This window comes from Thermobia domestica, chromosome 3 (assembly GCF_964235325.1).
Source record: "Thermobia domestica chromosome 3, izTheDome1.hap1.1, whole genome shotgun sequence".
NCBI classification, from domain to species: Eukaryota; Metazoa; Arthropoda; class Insecta; order Zygentoma; family Lepismatidae; genus Thermobia; species Thermobia domestica.
Window position 1 is genome coordinate 18,558,596 of NC_137456.1, and position 25,817 is coordinate 18,584,412.

The following is a 25,817-nucleotide window of genomic DNA, read 5'->3' on the forward strand; positions in this document are numbered from 1 at the left end:
AAAGAAAAATACTTCCTCATATAAGTCAATGGGCTATTAAAAAAAGAAAGATAACAACTCAACATTAAAAAAAAAAAAAAAAAAAAAAAAAAAAAACTCCTTTCATTAAAGTCCTTTTTCGAAAGCTACCGTACCTTGAAACGATGGCTTGTCGTTTGTTACAACCAGAGTTAAAAGTGAAGGAAAACACGGGGGACGTCATCTCCCACTTCTAAAAATATCTGTGGCGTCCCTCCACTTCCTAAAAAATATAGTGGACAAAGATAGGCACAAGGGATGACATGACGTCATGCGTTCCTCAACCTTTTCAGATCAATTTTTACCCCTGGTTACAACTCGATTTTGATGTTGTTTGACTTTTATTAAAAACAGACTCCAAATTGAACTGAACCCGCTTGATATAGACCGAGCTCACAGAATGAGTAAGGGCAAAAATAGACCGATCATTGTTAAATTTGCATACTACAAAAGGAAAGAGGCCATACTGAAAAATGCATATCGTGCCAAGGGGACACCTGTGCGTATAAGTCAGGATTTTTCCTATAGTATTAGAGCCATTAGAAGAGAATTCAATGAATACCGGGTTCAAGCCAAGGCACGCGGACAAAGGGTGAGAATGCAATTCGATAAGTTGTATATTGATGGGAAATCTTATACTATCGAGGACCTACGAAACACAGATGACAAAAATCTAAGTGATACAGTTGGTGTGTGTTCAGTGAGTGTGAACAATGGAGACGCTTCAAAAAATTCAGCAGTTGCAGGTGCTTCTTGTAGTGTGTGATCACCTGCAGAGCCTGTGGGGGTGAGTGATGAAGAGTTTCCAGCTTTGAGACAAACAATGAATGCAGCTCGAAGGGGCAGAAGTCAACCACGCCCTGGAGGAAGAAGCATCCCTTGACAAACAAGGGAGAATGACCTTCTACAAGGTAAGACTTCTCAAAGTGAGTGCAATGATGTGTTATGTAATAATGACAGCAAGTGAGTTGTAGATAACGCAAAAAATGATAATTTTCTAATGTATTATATGAATGCGAGATAATTTAGGAACAAAGCATGTGAGTTTTCCAGCAACATTTCATTGAACAATTATGATATCGTAGCAATAACAGAGACCTGGTTGTCTTGTGATTATTTTGATTCAGAGTATTTCGATAACAGATACCTAGTGTATCGTAAAGATAGGGACTATAATACAAGTGGTAAAGCAAGGGGGGTGGGGTGTTGCTGGCAATACAGAACCTGGAAGTGAGTCAAGTGACTGTTACTGACCAGAACCCAGAAGGCATTCTAGTGAAAACTATGGTTAATTACAAACCGCTTTATATCTGTGTTGTGTATTTTGAACCAAACTCACATCTATCATTTTATCGAAAGTAATTGTACGATAGGTAGCACTATTCTCCTTGTAGGTGATATGAATTTGCCTGAAATAACTGGAACAAACTTTGATTTTCTGCAGTCAACGAGTAAATCCCTCTGAGGTCTCTATCATTTTATGTTATATCATGACATGGAATCACTCAATAATGTTACAAATAGCTTAGGGAGAACATTAGATTTAGTAATAAGTAATCTTTCCAATGTAACAGTAATAAGAGAACCACACCCATTAATTAAAGAAGATAATTAAGACCCATCTATTTGTATAAGCTTTCCGCATGTTAAATCATCTAGAATAAAAAACAAAAGAAACATATTTGGTTTCAATTTTAAAAAAGAAAATTATGATAATCTCTATAATGAGTTAGCGAGAATAGATTGGCAATATCTAAACGAATATACGGATCCAAATAAAGCAGTAGAAGAATTCTATAAAGTAATTTATGACATATTTGAGAAGTGCATTCCCATGAAAAGGCCAACGCAAAAAAGGTACCCTTGCTGGACTCAAACTGATGTTATGACGTAAATTTCATTCATAAACATCTTTATTGAGCTTTCATTAACTTCTAATTTTCTTTGGTGTTGTTTTAACAAAATACAGGCTATAATCAACGCATACTTTCAAATTTTCAGTTTTAATACTCTTAAACTTGGCCTAAATTAAGAAATATTCATATTTAATGTATTTTAGCAGGACAATATCCTTTCAAATACATAATTAAAAGTATTGGTTGCTCCTGAGGGAAGTCACAAAGTTAAAAAATTAAAGTTTTCTTGCTTCAAGGTAAGGGGAAAAAGTAATCTAATGGACTTAGAAGATGCAGGCACGAATGGGAACACTATTGTGGGACTCCCGGTTCTAGAAAAACAAGTAAAGAAATCTAATTAAGACTATATCATCCTGGTATTCATTGAGGTGTCATATCTCTTAATAGGCCTATTTTTCATCGGAAGTTGGAAACGTAAAGAAATAAAGAAACTACTCCAGAATTAACTTTAGAAAATATTACTTGTTTGTTAATACAAACTATTCACTCCCTGAAATTCTAGATAGAGGCCAACAGCCAGGCTATACGCTCCCTTGTTTATGTTCATGGATCTACATGTATTACAATATGTTATTGTATTTCACAAGCCAAGAGTAACAGAGCCATCTAACAGTATGATGATCACTTGGCAGAGGGACCCGCGAGCAGAATGTATTAATTGCATGTATTATTTGCAGAATTTAGTCATAGGAGCCACACTGGTTTCCACAGGGGAACATTATGCTGCTAAGACGGCACTGAATAGTAGATTACACTCTAGCGCGGGACCCAACTGGGAACAATCGGTCCAATCCGCTGAAGTCCGGTCCTGATTGTTGTATACAACAATTAATATAGTAGGGAAGTTTTCTTCTTTTAGTTTGAAGCAACAAAAAGTATTTAAATTTTTATCTGTGTTACTTCTCTTACAACCCCCCTCCGATTAAAAGTACATTTTAAAAAAATTAGAAAATTTTTTCTACTTTCCCTTTTCTCTCTATATAAGTTATTGCTCTGGAGGTATACACTACCAACATTTCTCAAAAATCTCTAATTTTTAGTGCTTTGATTAGCACATCCCTGTAGGATAGGCCGGAACTCCTGCAAGTATTACTGGAGCCTATGAGACCATTGACATTTCAATACCCTCTGAAGTACTATCATTTCGTTGTGTTACATTCAAACCGATATAAAGGGATCAGATAAAGTTCCCTTTTACCTTTTGGTTTGCTTTTAGCTTCCGCAGAGGTAGCTGTTTTATTATAAAATGGTTTTAACAAACACTTAGAGTCACTGATATCAGATCCTGTTACTTCCTTTACCAAACGTTTAGCAGATTTTCGGGAAACGTTTAGCTCTTGTTATTATAAGTTCTGTAATTTCACAAATGTTGAATACCTGTAATGTCTCCCTAAATTTCTACTTCTAATTTTACTTCTAAAGCTGTCTTCTCACAAAAATATAAATAAATAAAAAATTAAAACCTAAGAATCTTTGTGTTAGTTAAAAACAAGAGATATCTATGCGTAATGTGGGTGTTGGACATAAGCTCACCGGCAAAAAGTTCACCGACAGTCTCATACTACAGTGATGGACAAAAGCTCACCGATAGCAAACATAAGCGTCCTTGAAGGACTTGTAATAAAATTCACCGAATATTGAAATTCAGGTGTTAGTTACTTCCTAAGCAGAAAATGTAGCTACTATCTTACATGACTTATCTATCAGGTATAAAAAAAAATAATAAGGACGTTGCGGAGTTGCGTTGTATTAAACGTGGGCAGACCTTGAGGAACTTGTAATAAAATGCCCTGGATATTAAAATCTAGCTTTTGACTACAATTACAAATAGGCCAAATAACTCGGTACAAAGTAGAGCTACTAATGTCGTATAGCAGTTATCAGATAGAATAAAATAGGGATGTTGCAAGTTTAATGTGTGAAGCATGGGTGACAGTAAGCCTAATTTTGGCCCTGGAAATTTTCGAACCAAATTTTTCTTATAAGCCTGACAATTCATCAACTGCATTAAAATAATTTCATGATAAGGCATGAGTACTTACATAATAGAATTTTCTTGCTAACAGGACTGGTGATTTTTTTTTTTTTTTTTTAATTTTACGAAATCATCATACTCAGATAGGCTTTGCTTCTTAATGCTGCCGTCGTGCTTGCAGACAAACACTCAAACAAGTTTCTTTCGTATTTACTAACACTAAACTTTTTATTTATTTATTTATTTTTTTTTTGTTCATAAGTTGTTTTGATCTTAGTAAATAAGAAAGAGATTCATTTAATGAGTATTGGTCTGCAAGTGTGATGACAGCCTTAAGACTTGAAGTCTGCAACACTCTTAATATTTTATTCTGATGTCTGATAACTCCTATATGACGTTAGTCATATAGCCTATTTTCTATTGAGAAACTAGGCCTACTAGTAGTCAAAGCCCAGATTTAAATATCAGGAGCATTTTATTTCAAGTTCCTCAAAGTCCGCCCACGTTTAATACATTAAACCCTGCAACATCTTTATTATTTTATTTTTATATCTGACAAATGATATATAGCATTAATAGCTCTATTTTCTACTGAATTAGGCCTACTGCTAGTCAAAGTCTAGATTTTAATACCTCTTTATACCCATCATATACCCGCGAGCCCAATTGAGGCAAGTGAGCGTGAGCCCGGGTGAGCGCAAGCCTAGTTGGGAGAAGTGATCGCGAGCGCGAGTGAGTGCGAGCCCAGTTGGGAGAAGTGATCGCGAGTTCTAGTGATCGCAAGTCCAGTTGAGACAAATGAGCGCAAGTCCGGGTGAGTGCAAGCCCAGTGGACAGAAGTGAGCGCGAGCCCGAGTGAGTGCGAGCCCAGTTGGGAGAAGTGATCGCGAGCGCGAGTGAGTGCGAGCCCAGTTGGGAGAAGTGATCGTGAGTGCGAGCCCAGTCGAGAGACATGAGCGCGAGTCCGAGTGAGTGCGAGCTCAGTCGAGAGAGATGAGCGCGAGCCCGAGTGAGTGCGAACCCAGATAAGATTAGTGAGTGCGAGCGCGAGTGAGCGCGAGTCCAGTTGGGAGAAGTGATCGCGAGCGCTAGTGATCGCGAGTCTAGTTGAGACTGGTGAGCGCGAGCGCGAGTGAGTGCGAGCCCAGTCCAGAGAGATGAGCGCGAGCCCGAGTCAGTGCGAACTCAGTTGAGAGAAGTGAGCGCGAGCGCGAGTGAGCGCGAGCCCAGCTGAGACAGGTGAGCGCGAGCCCGAGCGAGCCCAGTGGAAAATGGCCACCTTTGCTGTATAATGCGTTGACTTTATCCGTTAATGTAATTTCATGTCTGATGGGCTTCATGTTGTTAAACGAGATCATATATGATATGTCCTGCGACGAAGAGCATTAATTAAAATAGATATAAATATTTGATTAACTGGATCAATGAATAAAGATATGAAATAATAGTTGTGATAATTATGTGTATTGAATACGTAAAATGAGGATTCTCCTTAGGCACTTGATGGCTAATGACGAATGTAAACATGAATTGTATGTCACGCATTTTCTTAAGTGTATCTTAAGCGCCTCACTTCTTATTATTTAATCATAATTCGTATTAGAAACTGCATACGCCCCTTAACCTATTGGAGCTAAATAAAAATGATCCGTTGTGTCAAAAATTCCTCGAAGTATTTTATTTTCATCTTTGGTAGATTTGCAATCATAAGTATTCCTGATATGTTATAATGCTTTCTGTTTTCTTCTCCTGGTGTGACTTTCCTGTATGGTGCAACGTATCTGCAGTCTACAATCCGATGCTTGCAGCTGATGAAAGTAATCAATTTATGATCTGACATATCATCAGCCAACAAATATAAACACTCCAGAAAGAGTAGCATTACAATGTAATTCTCGTTTTGTGATTTTCCCGAGATTGTACAGAGACATAAAAGGGAATCAAACCCAGTAACAGCTTGTAGTAGTCTATTCCTCCCCTTTTACATTTCTTTTTGTAAATTGTTCATGATTTCACAATTCTGATTTATGGTCATTACTAACCAATGATTCCGTAGACCTGATTGGTGCACTGAACTCAGGACGGTATAACTTATGCTTGTGGATTCGGTAAATTAATATCCTACTAAACATTGCTGTCATTTCCGAAGTTGGTTTGATTTTTTTCTCAAAGTCAACAAACACGATTATTTTTCCATAGTAAGGCACCTTTAGGTACAAATGAAAGAAACCTACCTTGATTTGAGCATCGACTGCTTGTCCTTCTAAGACCATTTGCTTTGAAGTAAGAGAATCTATTCGAACTCCAACTCCATCCATTTCAGTCAACAGAGTGGACAGAACTTGTTCTTGGACCCCCTTCTGCCTATCTTCACGTTGACCCACCAGTGAATCTATAAAAAACAAGCAGTTCATTACAATCACTAATATTTATTGAGTTTCCTTGTTTCGTTCCAGTATTCTGGTTTTCTAATTTCTTTCTAAACATATTCTGTCGTCAATTATACTTAGCTTACCTTTGCATCTCGTAAATAATATCTACTAATATTTATTAATAATTTCGAAGCTTGCTGGGACCTTTCTCAACAAATGTTACGGGTACAAACTTGAATTTATTTAATTTTTAACGTTGTGAGCCTGTAAATATATATATATATATCTTAAAGTGCAGAAACGAATACTCAAGATATTGTTTCTCAAATGATTCTGCGCTTTTGTAATTTTTAAAGGGTAAGAACCTTTGAAAATGAAACAATTTGAAGTTCGTAGCAGACGTTGAAAATGAATTCAGCGAGCTTCGAAATTATTCAGAAGAATTAACAAAATTATTTAAGAGAAACAGGGATAAAAATGTAGGTGAAACGAAATGTCAGTTTAACGTCCCACGACTATGGCCGTTACGCTAAGGATGATTAAAGCAAGTGAATGATGGAAGAACTGGTGGAATTAGAATGTCGGAGAAAACGGGAGTACTCCGAGAAAGCCCTCGAACACGATGCTGTCCATCACAAACTTACTTGACTGGGGATTGAACCAGAAACCCCACGCAAGCAAAGGTACGGAATCTCCATTGAGCCAGATACAAAAGTACTGAGCTAAATATAATTCATTGACATGAATCCTGAACACTTCTGACCAGAGTATATACATACACTTGTTTATCAAAAACTAAATTACAGTGTAACTGTTTCGACAACTTAACGTTGTCTTCATCAGACACTAATTCTGAGCAGGGGCGGATCCAGGGGGACAATCGCCCCCTCCCCCCCAGAAGAGGAAACTTTCTTGTTTTATATATATGAATAAAATCCATCCCAGAGTTTGGAACCCTTAAAAGTAGCATTATGACAACCCCCCCCCCTAGAAGTCGATCCTGGATCCGCCCCTGATTCTAAGTAACTAACATCAGAGTTAGTGTCAGATGAAGACAACGTTAAGTTGTCGAAACCGTTACACTGTAATTTAGTTTTTAATAAACAAGTGTATATACTCTGGTCAGAAGTTTAATTATTTCTTTAGTGAGTTCCAGAGTCGTGATGGATAGAGTTACATGTATCCTATAGCATCCATCAGCAAATATTTTTTTTAATCTTTGTACAAAGATATGAGTAACTTGGAAGTAGTATGACCACTAATTCTACTAGTACATACACCAAATAACAATATATACCATAAGTAATCAAAAAGTAAGGTTACAAAGCCTGTAATCAAAAAGTAAGGTTACAAAGCCTGTAATCAAAAAGTAAGGTTACAAAGCCTGTAATCAAAAAGTAAGGTTACAAAGCCTGTAATCAAAAAGTAAGGTTACAAAGCCTGTAATCAAAAAGTAAGGTTACAAAGCCTGTAATCAAAAAGTAAGGTTACAAAGCCTGTAATCAAAAAGTAAGGTTACAAAGCCTGTAATCAAAAAGTAAGGTTACAAAGCCTGTAATCAAAAAGTAAGGTTACAAAGCCTGTAATCAAAAAGTAAGGTTACAAAGCCTGTAATCAAAAAGTAAGGTTACAAAGCCTGTAATCAAAAAGTAAGGTTACAAAGCCTGTAATCAAAAAGTAAGGTTACAAAGCCTGTAATCAAAAAGTAAGGTTACAAAGCCTGTAATCAAAAAGTAAGGTTACAAAGCCTGCAATGAAACGTGTATATATTATTTTATACAACCAATACAGCCAATAGACAGGACATACATTAGGTTATTTTTCAACATAGTCTTCATATCAGTTGAGTCAGCTGTCGCATCGTGGGATGAATTTGAAGATTCCCTTCTGGTAAAAAAAATCATGTCGTTGCGTGCTCAGCCACGTTGTCACGAACTGTTTCACCTCCTCATCTGAAGAGAAACGACGGTCTTCTAGGTGCTCCTTCAAGTGCGGGAATAGGTGAAAGTCGCTTGGAGCGAGGTCCGGATTGTAGGGAGGATGGTCGATGATGTCCCAGCTGTTTTTAAATCTGCTGATACCATGCTAGGTCGGCTCCTGCGCTCCTTGTCGGTGACATTTTCTCTATTAGCAGCAAACTTTCGACACCATTTTGCGACATGATGACGAGACATTACAGTCTCTTCGTAAACCTCAACTAAGTACCGATGAATTTCAGCCGCGGTTACATGTTTCGCCCATAGAATTTCAATAACTGAGCGGACTTCTTTGCGAGACTAGTTTTCCAAACGAGTCGCCATTTGTGTTTACCTACAACTATCGCCGTAGGTGGCTGAAACTGCATAGTTACCAACTCCATGTATTAAAATTACCGCACACTCTTCATTCGTCTATAACAGACGGAAACTCCAGAAACATCGGCCTTGTAACCTTAGTTTTTGACTCTCCCTCGTACAATCTGCTACTTAGCAGCGTATATTTTCATATACACTAAATAAATAAATAAAAAATCTACGCCAATAGAATAAAAACTATTAACTGCATCTAATTTACAACGAACGGCAAACTTTTTAACGATAAAAATTCGTTTTTATCAATTTTCTCAAAAAGTACACATAACAATTTACCTTCAAGTATGTCATTTTGTTTAGGAGGGCTCAGTGGTAGAGCGCATACCTCTGGTGCATGGGGTTCCTGGTTCGATGTCTGGCCAAGTAAGTTTGTGGTGGACAACAACGTGTCCGTGACTTTTCTCGGGGTACTCCCGTTTCTTCCCACATTCCACTGATTTTTCCATCATCATTCACTTGCTTTAATCAACGTTTCCCTTAGCCTACCATCATCATTCACTTGCTTTAACGTTTCCCTTAGCCTACCATCATCATTCACTTGCTTTAATCAAAGTTTCCCTTAACCTACCATTATCATTCACTTGCTTTAATCAACGTTTCCCTTAGCCTACCATCATCATTCACTTGCTTTAATCAACGTTTCCCTTAGCCTACCATCATCATTCACTTGTTTTAATCAACGTTTCCCTTAGCCTACCATCATCATTCACTTGCTTTAATCAACGTTTCCCTTAGCCTAAAGGGTGTAAGCATAGGACATTGAACTGAAAGATTTCATTTCATCTTGTTCAGCTTGATTGATTGATATATGTCCTATCTTTGAATAACATTACAGTTAAAAAAGTACATTTTAAAGAGTTAATCATAATCTTGGACCTATATTTCGTTAAACTATACTATATTGTGTCGTTTGGTAATGCCGTATTGAAACGCTTGATTGTATATTCTTCAGAATCAGCTTCATTTTAATATGCAGCGTGGTTATTGAACAGTGTCCATTTCTATATCTACAAATTTTCTCGAAAAAAGAAAAAAAATGATGCTACAACCCGGCATCACAGAAATTCGCTCACAGCTAACAAATTCAAGACAATGCTGTCCAGAGGAAAGGTTTTGTTCACGGTCTTCTGGAACAGTCAGAGTGTGATTCTCAATGATTTTTCAGTAACGAGATAAACCGTCTACAGTGCTGCATATTACACCAGTCTGGATCATCTACGAGCTACTCTGTGCCGAAGAACTCGTCTTGGAATTAGGAAATTCTTATACATTCAGCATACAGTTCAGATTTGGCACCACAACACTTTTACCTTTTGAACTCATTAAAGGAACGCTTTGCCGGCCAATGCTTTCGCAGTGACAGACAAGTCTTTACAGCCGTGCGTCCGATGATTTAGCGCCCAGTCGAACGAATTCTACCACATTGATATATATATATTGGTTTTTTATGAATATATTTATGTTTTCCAGTGAAAAGTTGACTAAATTATTTTTTGTTTTTTCATTGTCTATCCTAACAGATGGAGCATGTTCAAGGATGAGGTGGAATCAATGCATCGACTTCCAGCACCACTATTTCTGGTTTTCTAGAACAGAGTTTCCTACCTCTTAATTCAAGTAGATCCACAACTACACCACAATGTTGGTTCAACACAAATACACAGTGCATCACCAGGAATCGAACAACGCGCTCTTTATCTGATAACAGGAAAAGTCAAAATTATTAAATATTAAATGGAATACATTAACCACTTGCCTTACATATTTTAGTCACAAAGATTTTACCTATTTTATACATTTTTTTATTTGCTTTTTGGAATATACACTTGATGCCACTAGCAACGGTTGAAACAAAATATATAATTGATGGTGCTATGACGTAATAAATCCTTTAACAAAAATCTTAACATTATTATCTCGAGTTAACTCTGTAGCAAGTATACTCAGGTTCGCAGAAAAATGCAAACTTTTGTTACAGATCCTACGAGTAAACTCGGGTTAATAATATATTATACATAACAGGATTCCGAGTATACTCGGTTAATAAGGCAAGTGGTTAAATAGGTATTGAATAACAAACCATGATTTCTAATTAAACAAATCAGATATCATTTAGTACTTAACTTACCGATCTCATCAATGAAGAGAATTGTAGGTGCATTGGAACGAGCTTTTTGAAAGAGCTCTGCAACTACCTTCTCTGAATCCCCAACAAACGGCGAGTAAAGCTCTGCAGCAGATAATGAGAGGAACGTTGTATTTGTCGCATTTGCTAAGGCACATATCAATGATGTTTTAGCACATCCAGGGGGGCCATGCAACAGCACACCTTGAAAAAAACAGACAAACAAATAAAAAACTTTTTAATATTCACCCAAATAATTTACCTACAAGTTATGAACGTATAACAAACAAAACTGTAACACGCAATGACTTACTTGCTTTATTTTCTGTTACGGTTTAGTTCTACGGGTACGGTTTAGTTACCATAAACGAAGTTGTGTGCAACTAAAGTACATTGTTTCACGTATCTCAAATTTTGATTCCTGAGTAATCTTCATACTTTCACGCTTTTGGCTATTCCGTAGGGACTTTTCACGTAAGACTACTATAGGAACAAAAGAACACAAATATCAAGCAAACAAAAAGAAATGAACTCATTGGGAAAGACCAGTGTACAGACACCTTTATACAGGGTGGCGTGGAGCCGACTGACACATTTGAAAGTCGAATATTGCGCAGGCGCTTGGAGTGGGTTGCGGCTGGGGAATGGAAAGTGGATAGGATGTCATTTTATAAGAACTCTGCAACAGTTACAATGGACCTTTAGTGTAATGTCAGGTAACAATCAAATGTCTGCATTTTCTGCATTTTAATGACTGATTTCGTTTTATAATAAGTACAAACCCTGAAAACACATTGTTCAGCGATCCTTTTCTCTTCCAATCTCTCACCCGTAACCCATTCCAAGCTACTGCGCTTGCGCAATATTCAACTTTGAAATGTGTCAGTCGGCTTCGCGTCACCCTGTACGAACTGAAGTAACATAATGTTCTGCGCTTCAATGCTCCACTGCGACTGACTATATAACGTGGTGTTCTTTCCTATTTCGGTTCCCATTCCGTCAACCAATATAAGTTATTACGCCTGCGCAATATTCAAGTTTGAAATGTGTCAGTCGGTTCGATGCCACCCTGCACTATGCATTACGGCAATTCACTCATCACGTGACGATGTAGTTCGATGTGAAAAATGATCTGATCACAATCGCAGCAAGACACAGAACAAGGTGTCTCCACTTTCTCTTACCCAACGAATCTATTCTTTTTTACTATCCTAATGGATTCACTTCTTTTACTATTATTTTTAGTCTCTGTGACCAAGATTTCAATGACGAAACAAAAGGTTGAGAGTGGTTTGACTATTCGGGAAGCAAAATTTGAAGGACGTAAAAACGATTGACACGATTCCTAAGTGTGTCTGCATACTGTCTAAAACACGTTGATTTCCTGCTGCCTAAAGTTCGCTTTAGCTATAAGAGAACTTTAAAAAAATAATAAAATGTATATTTCGTTATTTTGAACGTATATTGAGAACGAGTTTGTTTGCTTTGGAATCAATCAAATCTCTCTACTAGTAGAATAATACAAATATTCGTTTATTACTCTTTAGAAGTTAGAGAAAACAGTGGTAAGTTTATTATTATTATTATTATTATTATTATTATTATTATTATTATTATTATTATTATTATTATTATTATTATTATTATTATTATTATTATTATTATTATTATCTCATAGCTCTACTTCACACAGACCACTTCGTTCCTACCACCATAACCAAATTTGAGGTAAAATTGCGAAAAATATAAGATGAAAAATAACATTTTGCTGGCATTGTTTTTAAAATATGAGGGTTATCTGCTCTCAAGTTAAATCAAGTCTGGAGACAAGAGATTAAACCGAAGACGGAAACTCTAGTATAACACGGTTTCTACAGATATCCTAGCTTAATTTCTCTGACTTCATAAAAAAAATTTCCCTAACTATTCTTACCGACCTCCTCCTCCACCTTCATAGCTTGCCATACCTCGCCTTTATGTTCTATCTTTTCAGGTAATTTATAATATTCAATTTAATGTTTAGTTACGAAGAAATGTGTATATAAATCTTCCTACAAATGTTTATATCATATTTTAATATTTGTGTTTCAATTTCCATTGTTTTAATTCCATCTGCTTTTTATGGACTATAATAATATACGTAGTCCACGTATATTGATTACACGGAATTACAATTGAATGTTCAGTTACATATTAACGATCGACTTATGCAAATTACTTACAAAACGAATAACTCATAAAATTTTTTAAAAAATATTATTATTTTCAAAATATGCATTTTCTACCCACTAGCAGCCTGCTGTAACTTATTTTCAGCTTCTTTATTCGTAACATATATATTTGGTAAATTTCCCTGACTTCCTCTGACCAAATGTCGTTTCCCGATTTTTCAGATTTGAAGAAATCTTATATAATAGGGGAACATTGTCAACTTTGTCGTATACATTTAATCCTTTTACTTCCTGTCGAAATAGTGTCTTTCCTACATAGACTGTTCGTCGCTTTCTCCTATAGCTCATTCGTGGCTAAGCGGTTAGCGTAGGGGGGCCTTTGGCGTGGGAGACCCGGGTTCGATTCCTGACGGGATCCCACGTTAAGCTGTAAGCCCACGTCTCATATAGCTTCGCTGCTGAAAAGGGACGCTAAACTGAAAATCAAATCAAAAACCGTCTTTTCCTAGATAGGTACTAGATACAGTTGTAAAAGACATCTCTGCCGAACTTCTTTTCCAATTACAAGAGTAATAACGACTGCAGCTTCGGAAAGAAATTACGCACATTAGATAGGACGCAGAAATTGGATTTTAGGAAACTGAAATCGGTATTAACTACTAAAAAAGACTAAACTTTAGATGTATTCCTGAATTTAACTTAGTAGTTGATCAATAATATTTCGACAAAGTCATTGCTATGAACTCAAAAGAGATATAAAGCCTAGAGTGTATAACTTTTCAAAGGTATCTGAAATAGCAGTATATGTTCTAGTGATACTCGTAAAGAGAAATATTAGATTCATGGAGATCTACACAGCATGTCGGAAAAGAAATAGAACTTTTTTTTTTCTTTACAGATAACCATTAGCTCAACATATTGAAGCACAAGACCACAACAACACAAGACCACATCAACAAAACAAGACCACAATCATGAGAACCAATTAACGGAGTGTCAAGTTATAGCAAGAAAAGTGAGTGTATCTGGTGTCACTTCGTCACAAACACGATGGAGCAAAGAGCCATTATTAAATTTTGTTTCAAGCTGGGTAAAACATTTACGCAAACATTGAAAATGACGAAACAAGTGTATGGTGATGAGTGCTTATCTCGTACACGTATGTTCGAGTGGTATACGCGATTTAAGGACGGTCCTGAGTCCTTGGAAGACGACCCAAAGCCAGGCAGACCGAAAAACAAAACTCGCGATGAGTTGGTGGAACAAGTGCATAAAATGATCGCCCACGACATTAATTCGACTGTAAGATGGATGACGGAGGAATTAAATACGACGAAAGACATGATTCACGAAATTTTGACAAAGAACTGAAAGAAACGGAAAGTCTGTGCTCGATTTGTTCCGCACGTTTTAACTGACGACCAAAAACTTGCTCGCATTGAATATTTCAAGTACTTGATTAAAACAGCCAGACGGAACAGAATATTCCTGGAATCGATTATAACTGGTGATGAGACTTGGTGCTTCAAGTACGACCCGCAAACAAAACTCCAAAGTGCTACGTGGAAGTCTCCAGGTTCTCCAAAAGCAAAAAACAATCGTTTTCAAAAGTCACGTGAAAAGACAATATTGCTTTATTTTTACTATTTCAAAGGTACTTCGGGAACTCATTCCACAGGGTCAAACTGTTAATGGTGAATGGTGGAGAGCTTGTGGAAGCGAATTGTTCACGTAAAGCCCGAGTATCGAGAGCCAGGCAGTTGGACAATACACCATGTCACAGAACAGTCGCAGTTAGTGACTTTTTGGCTAAAAAAAAACTAATCTATGTGCTTCCATATCCTCAGAATTCGCCTGACTAATCGCCGTGTGACTATTTTATATTCCCAAAATTAAAATTGGCCATGAAAGGAACACTTTATGACAATGTTACACACGCCTAGTCTGCCGTGATGAGGGCCACTGAGGTGATTCCGAAAAAGAACATTAAAAACTCTATGCTAGCATTGGTTGAACGTGCTCAGCGGTGTATTAATGCGGAAGGGATGTATTTTGAATGAAAAACTACAGTTGGTAAAATACCTAATTCACTTTGTTTAATTTAAAAAGTTCCGTTATTTTTCCGACATACTGTGTATATAAAATAATTTGGCAAAGTGACCTAGAAAAAAAATTTTTTACTTTTAGAATGTAATAACTTGGGAAGAACTTTATGATGCAATTTTTAATACGAATTATCAATTAAAAGCAAGAAAAATAAAAAAAATGAAACACACTGTGTAGATACAAATGACTATTTTACTGAATATGTAATGTATTGTACACCAGCAATATAATAATGATTAGGAAATATTCAGATAAAAAGGGTATACCTTTTGGCCGAGGTAGGCCTAATCTTTTAAAAGCATCTTGGTGAAGTAACGGCCATTCAATTGCCATTCTTAATTGTTGCTTTATACTATCTAATCCGCCAATATCTGATAAACTCATGGATCGAGCTTTCACAGTTCCAAATCCTTCTCGAAGCCCTGCAGGACGATATTGACTTACTGCTGCTTTGAAGTTCTGTGTCCATTCTTCAAGAGATTCAGATGAGTTGATATCCTAAATGTAATAAAGTATACAGAAATAAAAGGTAGTTCTAAAATCCGGAAGAAATTATGAACAAACTCTATATTAACCTTACTTAAGACTACCAGGTTATGTTACTTCAAGGCTTACTAAGAGGAGGAGAAGAGGAGAGGAAATTGCTCACTTTTTAAAAAATATGATTAGGATTTCCAGTAACGTACACGTAATATTATAGTAAGATCTGTCTTCCCCAGTGGTCGAAGTGAGACGGTATGCGGTGGTATGCCATACCGTCTGTTTTTTCAGTGATGAAGGCATACCGCCTCCGGTTTTTCAGTGATCAAGACATACAGTCACTAGACGGTAGATGCTAAATACGTTTAATAAATCCATTTTTATACACAGTAATTAACGAATAGCTTTGCACGTAAAAAAATAAATAAATAAATAAATAAATTAATTAAAAAAAATAAAAAAAGTAGAAATAATTTTTAAGTTGGAAACAAAGACATTTTTGTTATCTTTTTCCGATCTTTTGTTTTTAAAATGAGGTGTCTTCAAAGAAATTCATCTAGTTTATATTTTGATGTCCCATACTGAATTGTTTCTTTCTTATGTATGTGTTTATGTTCTTGTTTTAATGCATATAAATATCGTGTTTTGAGTATGGGTGGATTTAGAGATTGTCTGCTGTGGGGGGCGAATCTTTCAAGGGTTTGAAATGTCCTTCAATCGACTGAGGGGTCCGCGAGTTTTCCCCGCACGAAATTGTTAAGATAAAAACACTTTCGTGCATAATTCTCTCTAATACAACATAAGGGGATATTTTTATTTTATTTTATTTTTTCAGAAAGTTGTTGGCGAGGGATAAAAGTCTCTCTATGTCTCCTTTCCTTCCCCCATAACGACAGAGAAACTCTCCAATGATTTTCAGTCATTATGTAAACAGAAATGCAATCTTTTAGACAACATACCGTCACTGTATTTCAACATTTAGATAGCCGGTATGTCGAGTGAAAATCGTAATATAACATACCGCCTCTGCTCTTTTAACACTTCGAACATTGGCCTTCCCTAAACAAGACATCATTTAAAACAGCTGGCAATGTACGAAGAACTATCACAGAAAACATAATTTATTACCAATTACATAATATAATTCATATGATCTCATTTTATTAACACAAAGGACCATAAATTGAATTTAGATAAACCTCTGGTGCATGGGTCTTTGGTTCAATTCCTACCCCCGCAAAGTGGGCTTTGTGGTGGACAAACACTGTGTGTGGGGGTTTTCTCGCGGTTCTACCGTTTCCTCCTACTTTCGTCCTTCCACCATTGTCACCCATCTCATTACCATCGCCTCCCTTAACTTGGTGCATAATCGTGGGATGTTAAACTTTAAAGAAAGAAAAAATAAATAGACAGAGGCGGTCTTAACAGACAATGGAATCATATTATAAGTAACCAAAATAAAAAAAATGATAGGATTTCGGCAATATACTTTTTGCACCGCGATATCCACTGAAATAACATTTAGTAAGGGACCAAAGACAAAACTATTATAGTTTTTTGTTTATCGTCTCACAATTGTGCTTCGAGTCCAAAGAAGACGGTGATGATGATACTGAATGAAGTAGTGGAATGAAGAAAGTGAGAGGAAAAGGGAAAACCCCGAGAGAGAACACGTACGCAGTGTTTGTCCACCACAAAGCCCATTTGGTGAGAGCTAGGATCGAACTAGGGACCCCACACACCAGAAGTAAGCGTTCTATCACTGAGCCACCGCGCTCCGAAAACTATTACGAATTCCACGTACGGCAATACATACATATATATAAATGAACGTGACTATATCTGTGATTTAATAACTCTTGAACCACCCGACCGATCTCGTTCAAATTTTCAACATAGAAGAGGTTTTGGCCTGGGATGGTTTTTATCATTTCACTTTGACGATGCAACTTGGGGGAGGGAGAATATATATATATACAGATGTTGATCAGAAAAATGGAAACACCTGAACGAAATTGCAACTTACCAGATTAATATGGTGTCGGGCCACCTTTCGCCTTCAAAACAGCCTTGATGCGACGTGGGATGGAGGCATAGAGGTCGTGAATGGTAGCAAGTGGAATTTTACACCATTCCTCGTGCAGGGCATCGGCCAGTTCTGTGAGAGAGGATGGAGGTGGAAATCGTCGCCGGAGTCGTGTTTCCAAGACGGACCACAGATGTTCAATTATGTTGAGATCTGGGGATTGGGCGGGCCAGGGGAGGTGTTGAACTTCATCCCGATGTTCCTCAAACCACGCTGCAACAACGCCAGCTGTGTGAATGGGTGCATTGTCATCCTGGAAGATGGCGTCATTGTCCGGGAACAACATACGGACCATAGGATGCAAGTGGTCTCCTAAAATTGCGACATAATCGTTGGCAGTGATTCGTCCGCTAAGTGTGACCACAGGATCCAATGAAAACTATGATATGGCGGCCCATAGCATCACCGAGCCGCCGACATGTTTCACAGTTGGGCGGAGACACTGCAGATCATAAGCTTCTTTGGGCGTTCTCCACACATAAACACGGCCCGTGGTTGGGAATAGGGTGAAGGATGACTCATCCGACCATATCACACGTTTGCAGTCCTCAACGGTCCAAGTTGTATGGTCGTGGCACCATTTGCGGCGTGCGAAAGCGTTATGGTCCCTGATGAGCGGTTTGGCCCGTACAACACGACCCCGTAAGTTCATGTCGTGTAATTCGCGGCGGACTGTGATTGTCGAAACAGGGTGGGGGAGATGCTGATTGAGTTACTCCGTCACTTGCACCGCAGTGGCACAACGGTTCTGCGTGACAATGCGCTTTAATACCCGGCGTGACCTGTCACTCATGATTTTCTTCCGCCCACTGTTCCGCTTCCCCGATGTGGTTTTCCCGTGTGTTGTGTAGGCCGTCATAACCTTTGACACTGTTCCACGCGACACACCAAACACAGTAGCCACTCCACACACACTCCCTCCACATAACGGCGCACCAACAATTTGCCCTCTTTGAAAATCTGAGAGGTCTCCCATTTTACACTACTTCCGTCTGCTGCAGCCACTGGACACTGCTGTTCCACTGCGCCTGACGTAGTATGGAGACCGACCTAACACACCACCACCAGCGGTCCGGCGCTGCGGGCGCCACGACACCACTGCCAACCCATACATCTGACGTGTTGCCAACTACAGGTGTTTCCATTTTACTGATCACCATCTGTATATATATATATGTTTGTGTGTGTGTGTGTGTGTGTGTGTGTGTGTAAATGATCGGAAATGACCGATATTAGTGTCGAATTCACAGTTTTCGGAGTCGCTGAGGTAAACAGTGATACTTCCGATGCCGTCATAAACCAAATTCTGCCCCACAACTACGGGGAGGGGGATAGAATACCTTGCTTCTCACATGGCCCAACTTTACGTGGCAATGTCTTGATTTGGAAATCCCGAAAATTTACATGTTCTGGTTGAAGAATGCAAGACAATGTAAGACACCGTCTATCAGAGAGCGTTTCAGTAATAGTAAAAAGTGACTGACTAAAGCAATATATATATATATATACAGGGTTTTCATAAAGTATGGACGGATTTAATTCGCTTATAATTTTCATAAAAATGCTCATATTGAAATCAAATAAAGTGCAAACGGTAGCGGAAGGATTAAATTTTTACCTGTAATCTGCACCAGCTCAGTTCATTCACCGCCACATCTCCAACTGGGCGCCATTTACGTCCACACATTCGCGTAGGCGTGGGCTGTTGATGATGCTTTCCCTTATCCTGCTCACTGTTGCAGGCGATATTGACGGCCTCCCACTTCGAGGACGGTCCAGGACGCTTCCTGTCTCCAAGAACTTAGCATGCCACTTTCAGCTTACAACTTACTTTTAACAGTCAACATTGAAACAACAATGAAAACAACAATGGATGGAATTTGGTAAGAAACTGACCCTTGCCCTCCCTCTCCCTCTCTGAACGTGTTCAGAGTTGCCGCTTAACTAACAGTGTTGCCAACTAAAAAATTAATCCTTCCGCTACCGTTTGCACTTTATTTGATTTCATTATGAGCATTTTTATGAAAATTATATATATGATCTCGGTGTTTGCTTATGTTTTCAGTACCGCTTGCTACATGATTTGATATTCACAACTTTATTCCGAATTATGTTCCTTGTGTTCCGAAGTAAAATTTGATTTTCTGTAAATCACAGGGATGTAAAAAGTAGTAGTTCGGTGACATTACGAGAAAACCTGTCTGAAGAATTCTCAGAAAAATCAAGAGGATGAAATCGCAGCAGACAATAAATAAATACGCATTCCAGGTAAAAATAACTATTTTATTATTCTAAAGTCTTACCAGTTTCCCACATTGTTTCCACTGTTTCAGAGCAACTTCTTGGCAAACAAGTTCCACATCTGCTCCAACATATCCCGGTGTCATTTCAGCCAGTTTCTCGCACAGAAGAGTAAGATTAGCTTCGGATTCTTCATTGACATTTTCTATTTGGTTCTTCAAAACAGATTTGAATATCATGTTTCGTTCTCTCTCTGTTGGAACAGAGATACGGATCTAAAACAAAAGAGAATGATGCAAACGAAATCAGAAGTCACTTTTAATTGTTTATACAAATACACAGTTTTTTGGTAAAAATTAAACACGGGTAGCGAATATTTTCTATCTGAGTAACAAAATAATAATAATAATTTGAACTGGGATGCCCATATCCTTAAAGTGGAATCTAGAGCTAGCAAAGGAGTTTATCTAATACGTAGATTAAGATTGTGCGTAAGTTTAAAGGTACTTAAAACGGTTTATTATGCGCAAATTCATAGTCATTTAAGCTGTGGCACGATACTTTCGGGTCATCAAAAGCCTCCTCCTCCTCAGTCCTCCATCAAAAGCCTATTGAAAATACAAAAGATATGTGTAAAATTGATCCTCGATCTCCCTAATCGTGCACAGTACCTGCAATTTTCATATATATATATATATATATATATATATATATATATATATATATATATATATATATATATATATATATATATCAATGTTTGCTTTACATCAAGAGAAACAATGATATTTACATTGAATTAGGGCACTCTTATACATATCAAACTAGAAACAGAAACTAGAAACCGTTTAGCATTATTTAGATGTGAATATAGTAAGACATAAAAAACCTTTTACTATATGTCAGTTAAATTTTATAATTTTCTTCCTATATTTTTAAGAGAACTTGGCTTTTAAAAAACAAATACAGAAATTATTTATTAATAATTGTTACACAGTGTTGAAGAATTTTTTGAACTCAACATTGATAGTTAAAATATTTTTGTCTGTTATACAGTGATCTTTGTTTATATTATGGTATGTTATATATGTAACCCTAAAATTTTCAACTTCTAACTATTTATTTCTGACGATTGCAATACATTTGATGTTCTCAGATGTTTCTGCAATAAAATGTATTATTATTATTATTATTATTATTATTATTATTATTATTATTATTATTAATAATAATAATAATATTAATAATAATACCAAAGGTTGTTCGCTGAATATCCAACCATTTTCGATTCGGTCACATGAATACACAACACTGCAGGATATGACGTTGGAACAATCCAAGAGCCAACATTGAACGTCAACTGAATCCAATAAGGTGTACAGAATGGTGTGGGGTTACTTGCAAAGGATCGTTAGGCCATACTTCTTTGAAAACAACGAAGGAAATATGGTTACTGGGGAAGGCCATCAATGTTTCAGAAATATTTAACACAAACAGTAGAACAAAATCGAGGTACGTGGTTCCAAGGGGATGGAGCCAACGCTTACATCGCTCGACAAACTATGGTACACTTGAGGAAAAGTTTTGGAGAAAGAACAATTTCAAGATTTTTTTTTTTTTTTTTTTTTCATTTTAGCGAGCCTCACGCTCGTCAGACATAACGACCGGATACTTTTTTTTTTGGGGGGGGGGGACTGACAGCTAGGGTATAGGCCTAGAGACACACAAAAGCTTAAGGTAAAAATATTCGACGGGAAATTCAGGCGTTAGGACCCGAAATTTTAATGACAATCATGGAAAATGCTCTAGACAGAACACGTCAGGTCGAAGCTAAGAAAGGCTAGTATTTGTCGGATGTTACCTTTAAAACATAAAGTAAATATTTTTCTACATTATGTTGCAAACAGTAACAATAACAAACATTAACGATCTCTCAAAACAAAAAAATGATCTTCATTATTGAGATCATAGCGTTAATTATGCGCCATCCACAACATATAATTAAAGAGCGGAAGTTATGGCAAAATGCCATTTCATGACTGCTTCTTCTTTTAATTTCTCCTTACAACGGGAAATGCATGTCATGTTGCTAACACTGATAGCGCAGAATGCATTGTCACTCAGTGAGATAAGGAATTTAAGGCTCCTAGCTAGTTCGCCCCTAGCTAAAAGTAAAACGAATATGTTCATTTCTGCCACATCATAAAGTGCTATTTTTGGGATTTATTTTGACGTTTTTAGAGGAATTTTGGGAATTTATTTTGTCATTTTGCCTGCCATTTTTGGTGTTTTATTTTGCCATAACTTTCGGTCTTTACATATAATATAAAAATCCTAAAACGGACATTACTTACTTCCTTTTCAAGACGACCAGGTCTTCTGATAGAGGCATCCAACGCTTGTGGCTGGTTGGTTGTTCCAATTACGACAAGATTTTTGTATTTATTGGATTCATCTAAAAGCATCAGAAGCTGTGTAGTAATCCTTTTAGTATGCGATTGGCTGCTCTCTCGTTTAGAACACAGACTGTCCACTTCATCAAGTAGCAGAATGCACACATTATCTTTGGACAATTCTTGTGCTTCGGCGAAAAATGTGGATAGTTCGCGTTCTGTTTGCCCTGGGTAAGGACGGCATACTTCATATCCATGAATAGTTAACAAATGAGTTCTAAAATCCGCTGCCAATTTATGAACTAGTGCAGTTTTCCCACATCCTGGTGGCCCGATGAGAACAACATGCTTGCACGGTTTTGTACCTAAGTTCGCTACTGTCATTTGAAAACATGTAGCATACTTAACGATTTCACTTAAGATATGATACGTTTCTTCCAGTCCACTAAGGTCAAATATTTTAGGGGTATACAAAACCTTAAAGAAATCATCTTTGGATAAAATATTTCTAATGTTAACAACAGAGTGTGAAACAATTCTGCCAGCAGAATTACTTGGACAATCCACATCGTGAACAATTATCGAGTACAATCCTAGTACACAATATTTTATTACATTCTTTAAAAACACTACACAATCTTTTGTTACTATATACATTTTTAAAATATCTTTTACACATTCCGGCAGAATATTCTGTTTACTTTTCCAGTTTCGTGTCTCCTTTTTGTCTAGGAAAACTAAAGTAACATCCACACTGCCTAACGTCTTTACAGAGAGAACTTCTTTAATGTTATTTATGTCTGCATATCCTTTAGTTTTAAAGATTTGTTGTGATGGGAAATGCTCTGATGTTTTCTCGTTGTTACCAAACACAGCAACACTTCCGTCAATTTCACAAAAGTCACTGGATAAACAATTCTTAGGATAAAGTTTACACAAGTACTTCACTCCAGATGTTACTGGAACTAGAACATATTTTCCAAAATAACATGTTAGGCTAGTCCCTGATCCTGTGTAACATTTCTGTACTGAAAATAATGTATCATCTAGATCGAGAACTTGCACAAGGTTCTGAAAAGAAAAAGTAAAAAAACAATTAAAACACTTTAATGATTATAACTGATATTCAATTAGATGGATATTAAAATCTATTTCGAATATATTTTAAATTACAAAAGCAATTGATCTGTTGAAAATGTGTTCAAGTAAAATATATATAATTTAACGAAAAAATGAAATCTTTAAGTTCTACATCCCACGATTATGCTGGCTAGGCAGAAGACGGTGATGACGAGAAATGAATGAAATAGTGGAATGAAGCAAAGTAGGAGGAAACGATAGAACCCCAAGAAAACCCACGAACACGGTGTCTGTCCACCATAAAGCTCACTTGGAGCGAGCTGGTATCGAACCAAGGACCCCAAACACCAGAGGTGAACGCTCTACCATTGAGTCACCGCGGCCCCTTATTTAACGGAACAAGAGAAGAATTTGGCCTCTGAACTAATGGCGAATCCCGATAAACCACGCACTGGATAAACGCCATTCCAATTGAGTTCCAGCGACCACATTTTCAGATATTCCATCATTATTCTATACTTATTTGTATTGATGTAAACGTAATATCATATTTACTGGACTATAACCGCCCATTTATTCCAAATTAAGAGTTAAAATTATTGAGGGGTATTTATAATCACATAATGCGCTTTTGGACAAATAGTGGAAATACCGATAGATAGTAGCTTTTTAATTGTAGTTTATAATAAACTGTAGACAATAACAATGATATGAGAGTTTTGATAATGTTCTATCGTTGATCGTTTAGTGTTTGGATCAAAATATCCAACATATTTTAGTCAAAAATTCCCTTGTAGGCCTTACATCTGGAAAAGTACATATAATGTAGCAAAACCCAAACTATTACTTAGCTCAGTATGATGTGTTTATTCCGTAAAAAATATGAAAACTCAATATCGGGGTCTTTCAAAAATTTTGTGGCCCCTGATTCAAAAATGCAATAAAAGATCCAATATATTTCAATCAAAAACTTTCGTGTACGCCTTATATCTGGAGAATTATATATAGTGTAGTCAAACCCAAACTATTACTTAACTCAGTATGATGTGCTTATTCCGTAAAATATACGAACACTCGATTTAGGGGCCGTTAAAAATTTTGTGGCCCCTGATCCAAAAACTAATTATTGGCTAAGATCGCAATCTTTTGATGCACTTTTTTTTTGGAAGGGTGGGGGTGGGGGTTATTTCAAAAATTCTTGTTCAGTCCATACCACTGTATATAAATTTAACACTTTCGCTTCCGTGCTTATATGGTTATGCAAATTCTAGCTTCCTGGTAGTTTACTGCATTTTTAAAAGCCGTATACCAGGTAGTAAAAAAAAAAAAAAAAAAAAAAAAAAAAAAAAAAAAAAAAAAAAAAAAAAGACATGCGAAATACATCTTTAAGCATCTGGATTTTAAGATGTGTACGCTTTTATTAATACTGTTGGGTGGAACTGCTACTATAATTACTTCAAACAAATAATCAATTACTTACATTAAAAATATTTTTTACAATAGAAATACATAACGTAAAGAAGGCGCAAAACTTGCTTATTTTTGTTATAATTTGGTGTAACTGATAGAAAACTGCATGAAATAAATGGTTTTCGCTTCATGGAAAATGTACAAAAACGCCAATATGGAAAAAGTATGAAAACCGCTTATAGGTAGTTCACTTGCGTTTGGTTTAATCTGTTACAATCTTGTACACTTCTCCAAAATATAAATGCGCGCCTGGATTTTTCTAAGTTCCGTAAAATTGTGAGCTTGGCAACAATACATTCAACGTAATAGGGGAAGTCATAAGAAAAGAAGAATTGTGAAGCATTCCAACAATTCTTGTTGTTTGCTGTTTGAAATATTCAGACCCTATTCCTTACGTCATGCAATGTTAGTTTAAAAGCAAAATAGTGCCTTAACAAATGCAGAAAACTGTTTACTTAAAGAAAACACTTTTTTTTTAACTCAAACAAAATCGTACAAAAAAGTCGTGCATATTTAATTCGTTCTTTTTATTGGAAATCAACTTATGAACCTGATTCGAACCCTACTGGTTGCTTTTATTTATTTTCTAAATTTTCAGCTCTTCTTAGTTTACTGTATCTGTTTTTCATTTATTTTCTTTTTTCTTTCTTTCTTTGGAAGTCATAGTTTAGAAACTCACTAACTAGAGTGAGTGACACTCACTGACCCACCATGACCCACTCTGTTCAGTGCATTATAGACCATTGTATACAGCATCTTTTGAACACTGGTGAATTTGTCTACGTTCTACTTTCAACGCCTCCATTTTTCTTCCTTTTTAATTTATTTCTATCTACTTACCTGAGATAAGTAAAAAAGAATTAGGTGAAAAAAGAACTTTACACACTTTTGGATACTGATATTTGTAATTGAAATAACAGCAACAGGACTTACTACTTGGCTTTCGATGCACATCCTACGCGTTTCTAGAGGAGTTGACCACTGGAAAAAATATATTTTTGAATCACCTCTAATATATGAATTATTATATAAA

General features: G+C 36.7%; 1 protein-coding gene across 2 annotated transcripts in view; it reads right to left on the reverse strand.

Annotated features, from left to right (window-relative positions):
• LOC145680213 (uncharacterized) overlaps nt 1–25,817 on the reverse strand; it is a 57,998-nt gene that overhangs the window by 25,256 nt on the left and 6,925 nt on the right. Inside the window, exons 2-7 of one of the 2 annotated variants that reach the window (XM_081750527.1) lie at nt 25,718–25,765; nt 22,196–23,305; nt 19,904–20,116; nt 15,301–15,532; nt 10,761–10,961; nt 6,144–6,301 (exon numbers count right to left, since the gene is read on the reverse strand). In XM_081750527.1, the coding sequence (XP_081606653.1) occupies nt 6,144–6,301; nt 10,761–10,961; nt 15,301–15,532; nt 19,904–20,116; nt 22,196–23,305; nt 25,718–25,765 (1,962 nt within the window). The remainder of the gene's footprint in view (nt 1–6,143; nt 6,302–10,760; nt 10,962–15,300; nt 15,533–19,903; nt 20,117–22,195; nt 23,306–25,717; nt 25,766–25,817) is intronic. The other variant, XM_081750528.1, reaches the window with a different exon arrangement.